The sequence below is a fragment of the Sander lucioperca genome, chromosome 24, assembly GCF_008315115.2.
Source record: "Sander lucioperca isolate FBNREF2018 chromosome 24, SLUC_FBN_1.2, whole genome shotgun sequence".
NCBI lineage: Eukaryota > Metazoa > Chordata > Actinopteri > Perciformes > Percidae > Sander > Sander lucioperca.
The window spans coordinates 18,540,455-18,553,285 of record NC_050196.1 but is presented as its reverse complement, the minus strand read 5'-3'; the positions used below and the strand labels follow the sequence as shown (position 1 = coordinate 18,553,285).

General features: G+C 50.5%; 3 protein-coding genes across 11 annotated transcripts in view; 1 reads left to right on the top strand and 2 right to left on the bottom strand.

Moving 5' to 3' along the window:
* The window catches only part of LOC118494515 (NLR family CARD domain-containing protein 3-like), a 59,733-nt gene extending 48,174 nt beyond the window's left edge, over positions 1–11,559 (bottom strand). The window contains exon 1 of the mRNA XM_035998825.1: positions 11,364–11,559. Within this exon, the coding sequence (XP_035854718.1) occupies positions 11,364–11,507 (144 nt within the window). The 5' untranslated portion in view covers positions 11,508–11,559. The remainder of the gene's footprint in view (positions 1–11,363) is intronic.
* Positions 1,336–3,794, top strand: LOC118494424 (keratin-associated protein 5-1-like). 9 transcript variants are annotated; one of them, XM_035998376.1, is made up of 7 exons: positions 1,336–1,849; positions 1,954–2,142; positions 2,206–2,541; positions 2,836–2,961; positions 3,172–3,318; positions 3,508–3,578; positions 3,689–3,794. In XM_035998376.1, exons 1-7 carry the CDS (start codon positions 1,408–1,410, stop codon positions 3,692–3,694), a joined length of 1,317 nt encoding a protein of 438 aa, XP_035854269.1. In that variant the 5' UTR covers positions 1,336–1,407; the 3' UTR covers positions 3,695–3,794. The 9 variants fall into 9 exon arrangements, 5 of the variants coding, with proteins under 5 accessions (XP_035854269.1, XP_035854265.1, XP_035854268.1 ...); XM_035998374.1 differs by having other exon boundaries at positions 1,339–1,849; positions 2,878–2,961; positions 3,172–3,360; positions 3,704–3,794; XM_035998373.1 differs by having other exon boundaries at positions 1,339–1,849; positions 3,172–3,339.
* Positions 11,560–12,288: 729 nt separating the features above from the next.
* The window catches only part of LOC116055602, a 43,114-nt gene continuing 42,571 nt past the window's right edge, over positions 12,289–12,831 (bottom strand). The window contains exons 28-29 of the mRNA XM_035998822.1: positions 12,487–12,632; positions 12,289–12,427 (exon numbers count right to left, since the gene is read on the bottom strand). Of these exons, the coding sequence (XP_035854715.1) occupies positions 12,289–12,427; positions 12,487–12,632 (285 nt within the window). The remainder of the gene's footprint in view (positions 12,428–12,486; positions 12,633–12,831) is intronic.

Here is a 12,831-nt window from a genome sequence, read left to right as displayed (position 1 = left end):
AAGGGCAATCGTAAAAGTGATTATGGTGACTGCCAGAGCTGTACATGCAGGGCGTGCGCGGAGGAAAATCTATCGTTTATATCGTTACTTTTTTGATATTAATATCTTGAATGTTCATATCTAGATATAGATACGATAACGGTATATCGTTCAGCCCTACTGTGAACACGAGGTAATCATGGTAACAGTGTTTGAAGTCATTGTGCATTTAGTTTGAAGATGACGCCTGAGAAAAGGTCTGATATGTAAATATACTGAGGGAAAAAAAACACATCAATGCAAAGTGACTTTGCCTCAAAAAGGTGAAGTCAGTCTAGAGGAAGCTTGACAGATGAGTGGGAGAGAGTGGAGTTGTTAAACCTTTCCTGCAAACGCTTCCAGATCGAACGCTGTGTCCATGTCTTGTCAGTCTTTATTCCCCATTGAAGTTCCACAAACTTCAGCATGGCAGCACGGTGGCTCAGTGGTTAGCACTTCTGCCTCACAGCAAGAAGGTTCTGGGTTCGAGTCCAAGTTGTGTGGAGTTTGCATGTTCTCCCCGTGTGTGTTTGCGTGGGTTTCTTCCATAAAGACATGCATGCTGGGTAACTAGGACTACAATGAGCCGACTGGCTAACACTGGCGCATTTACAGAAATGTTGATTAATGAGCATTGTCCTAATCAAATAACTTACTTACAAAAACCTTGTGTTTGAGGTGAATTTTCAGGGTAAAACTGTTATGGGTAAGACTAGGGTTGCAAAGGGGCAAACATTTTCCGGAAACCTTCCATGGAAAGTTTACCTGGGGAATTTTGGAAACATTCCAATTTGGAAACTTGCATGGGAATTAATAGGAATTAACGGGAATCAACGGGAATAAATGGGAATTAACGGCAATTAACAGGAAATAATGGGAATAAACTGGATATTTTTAATATTTTTTTCCATGGAAAGTTTACCTGGGGAATTTTGGAAGCATTCCAATTTGGAAACTTTCATGGGAATTAATGGAAATTATGGGAATTTGGATGGGATGTAGTCCTTGGGCTCAAATGCAGTACTATGAGGAATTTTTTTTTTTTTTTTATTTTGACTGATGTTGTGATTGCGATATGATTCACGATAATGGAGGGAATGATCGTTTTTGTGTCACTCATTTTCATTGTAAATTATTAACATTGAAAGAAATTTAAATGCTTATAGTGTGATTTTTGTGAGGATCTGTAAACAAAGATGTTTTCTGTAGTCTGTAGTAGAGGATGTGTAGTCGTAGGAGAGGATGTGTAGTCTGTAGTAGAGGAGGTGTAGTCCGTAGTAGAGGAGGTGTAGTCCGTAGTAGAGGATGTGTAGTCCGTAGTAGAGGAGGTGTAGTCTGTAGTAGAGGATGTGTAGTCCGTAGTAGAGGATGTGTAGTCTGTAGTAGAGGATGTGTAGTCGTAGGAGAGGATGTGTAGTCTGTAGGAGAGGATGTGTAGTCCGTAGTAGAGGAGGTGTAGTCTGTAGGAGAGGATGTGTAGTCTGTAGTAGAGGATGTGTAGTCTGTAGTAGAGGATGTGTAGTCTGTAGTAGAGGAGGTGTAGTCCGTAGTAGAGGATGTGTAGTCCGTAGTAGAGGATGTGTAGTCCGTAGTAGAGGATGTGTAGTCCGTAGGAGAGGATGTGTAGTCCGTAGTAGAGGATGTGTAGTCCGTAGTAGAGGAGGTGTAGTCCGTAGGAGAGGATGTGTAGTCTGTAGTAGAGGATGTGTAGTCCGTAGTAGAGGAGGTGTAGTCCGTAGGAGAGGATGTGTAGTCTGTAGTAGAGGAGGTGTAGTCCGTAGGAGAGGAGGTGTAGTCTGTAGTAGAGGAGGTGTAGTCTGTAGGAGAGGATGTGTAGTCGTAGGAGAGGAGGTGTAGTCTGTAGGAGAGGATGTGTAGTCTGTAGTAGAGGAGGTGTAGTCCGTAGTAGAGGAGGTGTAGTCTGTAGTAGAGGAGATGTAGTCTGTAGGAGAGGATGTGTAGTCTGTAGTAGAGGAGGTGTAGTCTGTAGGAGAGGATGTGTAGTCTGTAGTAGAGGAGGTGTAGTCTGTAGGAGAGGATGTGTAGTCTGTAGGAGAGGAGGTGTAGTCTGTAGGAGAGGAGGTGTAGTCTGTAGTAGAGGATGTGTAGTCTGTAGGAGAGGAGGTGTAGTCCGTAGTAGAGGAGGTGTAGTCTGTAGTAGAGGAGGTGTAGTCTGTAGTAGAGGAGGTGTAGTCTGTAGGAGAGGAGGTGTAGTCTGTAGTAGAGGAGATGTAGTCTGTAGGAGAGGATGTGTAGTCTGTAGGAGAGGATGTGTAGTCTGTAGTAGAGGAGGTGTAGTCTATAGTAGAGGAGGTGTAGTCTGTAGGAGAGGAGGTGTAGTCTGTAGGAGAGGATGTGTAGTCTGTAGGAGAGGAGGTGTAGTCTGTAGTAGAGGAGGTGTAGTCTGTAGGAGAGGAGGTGTAGTCTGTAGGAGAGGATGTGTAGTCTGTAGGAGAGGAGGTGTAGTCTGTAGGAGAGGAGGTGTAGTCTGTAGGAGAGGAGGTGTAGTCTGTAGTAGAGGATGTGTAGTCTGTAGTAGAGGAGGTGTAGTCTGTAGTAGAGGAGGTGTAGTCTGTAGTAGAGGATGTGTAGTCCGTAGTAGAGGATGTGTAGTCCGTAGTAGAGGATGTGTAGTCCGTAGGATGGGATATGTAGTCTGTAGTAGAGGAGGTGTAGTCTGTAGGAGAGGATGTGTAGTCTGTAGTAGAGGAGGTGTAGTCCGTAGTAGAGGAGATGTAGTCTGTAGGAGAGGATGTGTAGTCTGTAGTAGAGGAGGTGTAGTCTGTAGTAGAGGAGGTGTAGTCTGTAGTAGAGGAGGTGTAGTCTGTAGTAGAGGATGTGTAGTCTGTAGTAGAGGAGGTGTAGTCTGTAGGAGAGGAGGTGTAGTCTGTAGGAGAGGATGTGTAGTCTGTAGTAGAGGATGTGTAGTCTGTAGTAGAGGATGTGTAGTCTGTAGTAGAGGAGGTGTAGTCTGTAGTAGAGGAGGTGTAGTCTGTAGTAGAGGAGGTGTAGTCTGTAGTAGAGGAGGTGTAGTCTGTAGTAGAGGAGGTGTAGTCTGTAGGAGAGGATGTGTAGTCTGTAGTAGAGGATGTGTAGTCTGTAGTAGAGGAGGTGTAGTCTGTAGTAGAGGAGGTGTAGTCTGTAGTAGAGGAGGTGTAGTCTGTAGTAGAGGAGGTGTAGTCTGTAGGAGAGGATGTGTAGTCTGTAGGAGAGGATGTGTAGTCTGTAGGAGAGGATGTGTAGTCTGTAGGAGAGGATGTGTAGTCTGTAGGAGAGGAGGTGTAGTCTGTAGGAGAGGATGTGTAGTCTGTAGTAGAGGAGGTGTAGTCCGTAGTAGAGGAGGTGTAGTCCGTAGTAGAGGAGATGTAGTCTGTAGGAGAGGAGGTGTAGTCTGTAGTAGAGGAGGTGTAGTCTGTAGTAGAGGAGGTGTAGTCTGTAGTAGAGGAGGTGTAGTCTGTAGTAGAGGAGATGTAGTCTGTAGTAGAGGAGGTGTAGTCTGTAGGAGAGGATGTGTAGTCTGTAGGAGAGGATGTGTAGTCTGTAGGAGAGGATGTGTAGTCGTATAGTCGTAGGAGAGGATGTGTAGTCGTAGGAGAGGAGGTGTAGTCGTATAGTCGTAGGAGAGGATGTGTAGTCGTAGGAGAGGATAGTCGTAGGAGAGGATGTGTAGTCGTAGGAGAGGATGTGTAGTCTGTAGGATGGGATATGTAGTCTGTAGTAGAGGAGGTGTAGTCCGGGACGTCTCTGCAGCTCCACAATACTTCATTCAGAACGGTTTGACACATATGTTGCCTTTAACAAATATACACACAAACGCACACGTACACACACACACACACACACACACACACACACACATTTTGCCTTAAACAAATATTGCCCCGCCCCCCCTGACATTTGGATATTGGACTAGTCCATATTGTGATTTCTATACAGTAGTGATTAATTGTGCAGCCCTAGTTAAACCCGGCACGCCGTGATACTGGGAGTCTGATAGCCGGTTAAAGTTACATGATTTTCTCTAAAGGTTGATTGAGTCTGAAGTTTGTGCTGAAGACATTCAGACCAATCAGAAAGAGCTGCGTTATTGCAGGACTGTCTGACTCCGTGTGTGTGAATGAATGTTCAGCCGGCCGGCGTCGCGCTGTATCGGCGTTACGAACGGCCGTAACTATCTTTACCTTCATCACACCTCCTGACAACAACAGCAGGCTGCTGCTACACAACATACACACACACCTCTATAGTGATCGACCCACATATAGGGCCGATATTTGCGTCTCTATGTGTATCTGTATCGGCTGATAGGCGGCTGCTGTACACACAGAAAAGACATGTTTCAACAAGTTTGTATTGATGAACAATGAAAACTGTTTGCCAGTCAAGTGAAAATGTTTCAGCACCACGGACAGAGACAGCTGACGGACAGAGACAGCTGATGGACAGAGACAGCTGACGGACAGAGACAGCTGACGGACAGAGACAGCTGACGGACAGAGACAGCAGATGGACAGCTGACGGACAGAGACAGCTGATGGACAGAGACAGCTGATGGACAGCTGACGGACAGAGACAGCAGATGGACAGAGACAGCTGATTCACAGAGACAGCTGACGGACAGAGACAGCTGACGGACAGAGACAGCTGATTCACAGAGACAGCTGATGGACGGAGACAGCTGACGGACAGAGACAGCTGACGGACGGAGACAGCTGACGGACGGAGACAGCTGACGGACAGAGACAGCTGACGGACGGAGACAGCTGACGGACAGAGACAGCTGACGGACAGAGACAGCTGACGGACGGAGACAGCTGACGGACAGAGACAGCTGACGGACAGAGACAGCTGACGGACAGAGACAGCTGATGGACAGAGACAGCTGACGGACAGAGACAGCTGATTCACAGAGACAGCTGACGGACAGAGACAGCTGATGGACGGAGACAGCTGACGGACAGAGACAGCTGACGGACAGAGACAGCTGACGGACGGAGACAGCTGACGGACAGAGACAGCTGATGGACAGAGACAGCTGACGGACAGAGACAGCTGATGGACAGAGACAGCTGACGGACAGAGACAACTGATTCACAAAGACAGCTGACGGACAGAGACAGCTGATGGACGGAGACAGCTGACGGACGGAGACAGCTGACGGACGGAGACAGCTGACGGACGGAGACAGCTGATGGACGGAGACAGCTGATGGACAGCTGATGGACAGAGACAGCTGATGGACAGAGACAGCTGACGGACAGAGACAGCTGATGGACAGAGACAGCTGACGGACAGAGACAGCTGATGGACAGAGACAGCTGACGGACAGAGACAGCTGATTCACAGAGACAGCTGACGGACAGAGACAGCTGATGGACAGAGACAGCTGATGGACAGCTGATGGACAGAGACAGCTGATGGACAGAGACAGCTGACGGACGGAGACAGCTGACGGACGGAGACAGCTGATGGACAGAGACAGCTGACGGACAGAGACAGCTGATGGACAGAGACAGCTGACGGACAGAGACAGCTGATGGACAGAGACAGCTGATGGACAGCTGATGGACAGAGACAGCTGATGGACAGAGACAGCTGACGGACGGAGACAGCTGACGGACAGAGACAGCTGATGGACAGAGACAGCTGACGGACAGAGACAGCTGATGGACAGAGACAGCTGACGGACAGAGACAGCTGATTCACAGAGACAGCTGACGGACAGAGACAGCTGATGGACGGAGACAGCTGACGGACGGAGACAGCTGACGGACGGAGACAGCTGACGGACGGAGACAGCTGATGGACGGAGACAGCTGACGGACAGAGACAGCTGATGGACAGAGACAGCTGACGGACAGAAACAGCTGATGGACAGAGACAGCTGATGGACAGCTGATGGACAGAGACAGCTGATGGACAGCTGATGGACAGAGACAGCTGATGGACAGAGACAGCTGATGGACAGCTGATGGACAGAGACAGCTGATTCACAGAGACAGCTGATGGACAGCTGATGGACAGCTGATGGACAGAGACAGCTGACGGACAGAGACAGCTGATGGACAGAGACAGCTGACGGACAGAGACAGCTGATGGACAGAGACAGCTGATGGACAGCTGATGGACAGAGACAGCTGATGGACAGAGACAGCTGACGGACAGAGACAGCTGACGGACAGAGACAGCAGATGGACAGCTGACGGACAGAGACAGCAGATGGACAGAGACAGCAGATGGACAGAGACAGCTGATGGACAGAGATGGACAGAGACAGCTGATGGACAGCTGACGGCCAGAGACAGCTGACGGACAGAGACAGCTGATGGACAGAGATGGACAGAGACAGCTGATGGACAGCTGACGGACAGAGACAGCAGATGGACAGAGACAGCAGATGGACAGAGACAGCTGATTCACAGAGACAGCTGACGGACAGAGACAGCTGACGGACAGAGACAGCTGACGGACAGAGACAGCTGACGGACAGAGACAGCTGACGGACGGAGACAGCTGACGGACAGAGACAGCTGACGGACAGAGACAGCTGATTCACAGAGACAGCTGATGGACGGAGACAGCTGACGGACGGAGACAGCTGACGGACGGAGACAGCTGATGGACGGAGACAGCTGATTCACAGAGACAGCTGACGGACAGAGACAGCTGACGGACAGAGACAGCTGACGGACAGAGACAGCTGACGGACAGAGACAGCTGACGGACGGAGACAGCTGACGGACAGAGACAGCTGATGGACAGCTGACGGACAGAGACAGCAGATGGACAGAGACAACAGATGGACAGAGACAGCTGATTCACAGAGACAGCTGACGGACAGAGACAGCTGACGGACAGAGACAGCTGACGGACAGAGACAGCTGACGGACAGAGACAGCTGACGGACGGAGACAGCTGACGGACAGAGACAGCTGACGGACAGAGACAGCTGATTCACAGAGACAGCTGATGGACGGAGACAGCTGACGGACGGAGACAGCTGACGGACGGAGACAGCTGATGGACAGAGACAGCTGATTCACAGAGACAGCTGACGGACAGAGACAGCTGACGGACAGAGACAGCTGACGGACAGAGACAGCTGACGGACAGAGACAGCTGACGGACGGAGACAGCTGACGGACAGAGACAGCTGACGGACAGAGACAGCTGACGGACAGAGACAGCAGATGGACAGCTGACGGACAGAGACAGCTGATGGACAGAGACAGCTGATGGACAGCTGACGGACAGAGACAGCAGATGGACAGAGACAGCTGATTCACAGAGACAGCTGACGGACAGAGACAGCTGACGGACAGAGACAGCTGATTCACAGAGACAGCTGATGGACGGAGACAGCTGACGGACAGAGACAGCTGACGGACGGAGACAGCTGACGGACGGAGACAGCTGACGGACAGAGACAGCTGACGGACGGAGACAGCTGACGGACAGAGACAGCTGACGGACAGAGACAGCTGACGGACGGAGACAGCTGACGGACAGAGACAGCTGACGGACAGAGACAGCTGACGGACAGAGACAGCTGATGGACAGAGACAGCTGACGGACAGAGACAGCTGATTCACAGAGACAGCTGACGGACAGAGACAGCTGATGGACGGAGACAGCTGACGGACAGAGACAGCTGACGGACAGAGACAGCTGACGGACGGAGACAGCTGACGGACAGAGACAGCTGATGGACAGAGACAGCTGACGGACAGAGACAGCTGATGGACAGAGACAGCTGACGGACAGAGACAACTGATTCACAAAGACAGCTGACGGACAGAGACAGCTGATGGACGGAGACAGCTGACGGACGGAGACAGCTGACGGACGGAGACAGCTGACGGACGGAGACAGCTGATGGACGGAGACAGCTGATGGACAGCTGATGGACAGAGACAGCTGATGGACAGAGACAGCTGACGGACAGAGACAGCTGATGGACAGAGACAGCTGACGGACAGAGACAGCTGATGGACAGAGACAGCTGACGGACAGAGACAGCTGATTCACAGAGACAGCTGACGGACAGAGACAGCTGATGGACAGAGACAGCTGATGGACAGCTGATGGACAGAGACAGCTGATGGACAGAGACAGCTGACGGACGGAGACAGCTGACGGACGGAGACAGCTGATGGACAGAGACAGCTGACGGACAGAGACAGCTGATGGACAGAGACAGCTGACGGACAGAGACAGCTGATGGACAGAGACAGCTGATGGACAGCTGATGGACAGAGACAGCTGATGGACAGAGACAGCTGACGGACGGAGACAGCTGACGGACAGAGACAGCTGATGGACAGAGACAGCTGACGGACAGAGACAGCTGATGGACAGAGACAGCTGACGGACAGAGACAGCTGATTCACAGAGACAGCTGACGGACAGAGACAGCTGATGGACGGAGACAGCTGACGGACGGAGACAGCTGACGGACGGAGACAGCTGACGGACGGAGACAGCTGATGGACGGAGACAGCTGACGGACAGAGACAGCTGATGGACAGAGACAGCTGACGGACAGAAACAGCTGATGGACAGAGACAGCTGATGGACAGCTGATGGACAGAGACAGCTGATGGACAGCTGATGGACAGAGACAGCTGATGGACAGAGACAGCTGATGGACAGCTGATGGACAGAGACAGCTGATTCACAGAGACAGCTGATGGACAGCTGATGGACAGCTGATGGACAGAGACAGCTGACGGACAGAGACAGCTGATGGACAGAGACAGCTGACGGACAGAGACAGCTGATGGACAGAGACAGCTGATGGACAGCTGATGGACAGAGACAGCTGATGGACAGAGACAGCTGACGGACAGAGACAGCTGACGGACAGAGACAGCAGATGGACAGCTGACGGACAGAGACAGCTGATGGACAGAGATGGACAGAGACAGCTGATGGACAGCTGACGGACAGAGACAGCAGATGGACAGAGACAGCAGATGGACAGAGACAGCTGATGGACAGAGATGGACAGAGACAGCTGATGGACAGCTGACGGCCAGAGACAGCTGACGGACAGAGACAGCTGATGGACAGAGATGGACAGAGACAGCTGATGGACAGCTGACGGACAGAGACAGCAGATGGACAGAGACAGCAGATGGACAGAGACAGCTGATTCACAGAGACAGCTGACGGACAGAGACAGCTGACGGACAGAGACAGCTGACGGACAGAGACAGCTGACGGACAGAGACAGCTGACGGACGGAGACAGCTGACGGACAGAGACAGCTGACGGACAGAGACAGCTGATTCACAGAGACAGCTGATGGACGGAGACAGCTGACGGACGGAGACAGCTGACGGACGGAGACAGCTGATGGACGGAGACAGCTGATTCACAGAGACAGCTGACGGACAGAGACAGCTGATGGACGGAGACAGCTGACGGACGGAGACAGCTGACGGACGGAGACAGCTGACGGACAGAGACAGCTGATGGACAGAGACAGCTGACGGACAGAGACAGCTGACGGACAGAGACAGCTGACGGACAGAGACAGCTGATTCACAGAGACAGCTGACGGACAGAGACAGCTGACGGACGGAGACAGCTGATGGACGGAGACAGCTGACGGACGGAGACAGCTGATGGACGGAGACAGCTGACGGACAGAGACAGCTGACGGACAGAGACAGCTGATGGACAGAGACAGCTGATGGACAGCTGATGGACAGAGACAGCTGATGGACAGCTGATGGACAGAGACAGCTGATGGACAGCTGATTCACAGAGACAGCTGATGGACAGCTGATGGACAGCTGATGGACAGCTGATGGACAGAGACAGCTGACGGACAGAGACAGCTGATGGACAGAGACAGCTGATGGACAGAGACAGCTGATGGACAGAGACAGCTGATGGACAGCTGATGGACAGAGACAGCTGATGGACAGAGACAGCTGATGGACAGCTGATGGACAGAGACAGCTGATGGACAGAGACAGCTGATGGACAGCTGATGGACAGCTGATGGACAGAGACAGCTGATGGACAGAGACAGCTGATGGACAGAGACAGCTGATGGACAGCTGATGGACAGAGACAGCTGATGGACAGCTGATGGACAGAGACAGCTGACGGACAGAGACAGCTGATGGACAGAGACAGCTGATGGACAGCTGATGGACAGAGACAGCTGATGGACAGAGACAGCTGATGGACAGCTGATGGACAGAGACAGCTGATGGACAGAGACAGCTGATGGACAGCTGATGGACAGCTGATGGACAGAGACAGCTGATGGACAGCTGATGGACAGCTGATGGACAGAGACAGCTGACGGACAGAGACAGCTGACGGACAGAGACAGCTGATGGACAGAGACAGCTGATGGACAGCTGATGGACAGCTGATGGACAGAGACAGCTGATGGACAGAGACAGCTGATGGACAGAGACAGCTGATGGACAGAGACAGCTGATGGACAGCTGATGGACAGAGACAGCTGATGGACAGCTGATGGACAGAGACAGCTGACGGACAGAGACAGCTGATGGACAGAGACAGCTGATGGACAGCTGATGGACAGAGACAGCTGATGGACAGAGACAGCTGATGGACAGAGACAGCTGATGGACAGCTGATGGACAGAGACAGCTGATGGACAGAGACAGCTGATGGACAGCTGATGGACAGCTGATGGACAGCTGATGGACAGAGACAGCTGATGGACAGCTGATGGACAGCTGATGGACAGAGACAGCTGACGGACAGAGACAGCTGACGGACAGAGACAGCTGATGGACAGAGACAGCTGATGGACAGCTGATGGACAGCTGATGGACAGAGACAGCTGATGGACAGAGACAGCTGATGGACAGAGACAGCTGATGGACAGAGACAGCTGACGGACAGAGACAGCTGATGGACAGAGACAGCTGATGGACAGCTGATGGACAGCTGATGGACAGAGACAGCTGATGGACAGAGACAGCTGATGGACAGAGACAGCTGATGGACAGAGACAGCTGATGGACAGCTGATGGACAGAGACAGCTGATGGACAGAGACAGCTGATGGACAGCTGATGGACAGAGACAGCTGATGGACAGCTGATGGACAGCTGATGGACAGAGACAGCTGACGGACAGAGACAGCTGACGGACAGAGACAGCTGATGGACAGAGACAGCTGATGGACAGAGACAGCTGATGGACAGCTGATGGACAGAGACAGCTGATGGACAGAGACAGCTGATGGACAGAGACAGCTGATGGACAGAGACAGCTGATGGACAGCGATACACTGCTGCTGCGTTCGCTAATAGTTTTTTCACGGCATTTTTTACTTGTTCGACCTCACACATTTTTACTATTTGTTAAATATTGTTTTTTTAAGTTCACTAAATGTTCCTTTTTAAAATTGAGACTTGTAACATTTGTTATCTTCATCAGTGTCATATTTAGGATGTAAATTGAGGGAGCAAAAGCAGTATCGGCTCCAAACATCGGCTCAAGGAAATCGGCAGCCCGTATCGGTCATGGTCTAATCGGTATCAGTGGATCCCTACACCTCCACACACATCTGACTCACAGCTTCATCACAACAACTCACCCAGTCAAGACAAAGGATCCACTTTAGATTTAAATACAAACAACCCAGAGAGTTTTTAGAGGAGCAAAATATCTGATATTTCAACAAAATGTTGGTATATTTTTGGTAAAATAGAAGATCAAAGAGTCAGCATGAAGATCACGGTGCTAACAAAAAACTCAGAAAAAAGTGGTAGAACACGAGGAGGACAGCTTTAAAAAGAAGTGACTTATTTAAGCCGACGTGAACGTTGTTCATGTGGATTTGGAAAAAGTAACTGATAAATATTTAACTCTCCTGGTGTCCTCGGGTCAAATTTGACCCATTTTCAAAAGGTTTCTATATCAGAAATGTTTGTTTCTTTCAACCAAATGTTAAAACTAACTAACATGGATGGTTCCCTATAACACTCTTCACAAGTTAAATACATGATCAGCTCACTACTTTCATTGAATTTGGGAGTTTTAGTCAATTTTGTAGCATTTAAAGACACATTTATAAAAGAATGCTGAAAAACATAGGAAAATTTTTTCAAAAAAACAGAAAAAAATGACAAAGAATCGAAAAAGACGACCAAAACAATTGGAATTTTTTTGACATTTTGACCCAGAAAAACAAAAAGCTGAAGAACAACAACAAGGGTTAAAGACACTTTAAAGTGTTAAGGTGTTAGCGGTGGAATCAGCCGGTAGTTTCTCACCCGTTTGAGAAGCAGCTGGATGACGACTCGGCTCTCTGTCCCGGCTGTGATTGGCTGCTCCAGCCTCGGCTGTGATTGGCCGTTGCTGCTCCTCTGTCGGGGACGTGGAGCCCCAGCAGTGATTGGACCACGTCCCTGAAGAGAGGCGCGCTGGACGCATGTTTGACATTTATTCTTTACATAGACACTCTTACTGTGCTGTGCTGTTATGTGTTGATGTGATGCACCGTGTGGCCTGTAGGGGGCGCTCTACACACCTCTGTCTGCCCGCTGACGAGCCCAGAGCACTCCCAGCATGCATCCTGTCACCTCTGCCTCTGCCGGACTGATGCCCGTAACTCTGTTCAGACAAAACAAAATGGAAGATCACAGTCATCAATTCTAAATCAAATATATACCACCTTAAAGAACCAGCAGCTAGTTAGTTAGTTAGTTAGTAATACCACCTTAAATTCAGGGGCGGAGCTCTGGAGGCGGGACAACGGTGACGTGTGCAGGGGGGCGGAGTCAGAGCCTTTCTTTTTGGGGATTTTATAGGA

Bases quoted from the DNA above. Each gene is read 5' to 3' on its own strand.
- LOC118494424 (XM_035998372.1), top strand. From the start codon at position 1,408: ATGTGTAGTCGTAGGAGAGGATGTGTAGTCTGTAGGAGAGGATGTGTA. The intron at 1,850-1,953 runs GTGTAGTCGTAG...GTAGTAGAGGAG, and splicing joins TGTAGTCTGTAGGAGAGGAT to ATGTAGTCTGTAGGAGAGGA. The intron at 3,319-3,444 runs GTGTAGTCTGTA...GTAGTAGAGGAG, and splicing joins TGTAGTCTGTAGGAGAGGAT to GTGTAGTCTGTAGTAGAGGA.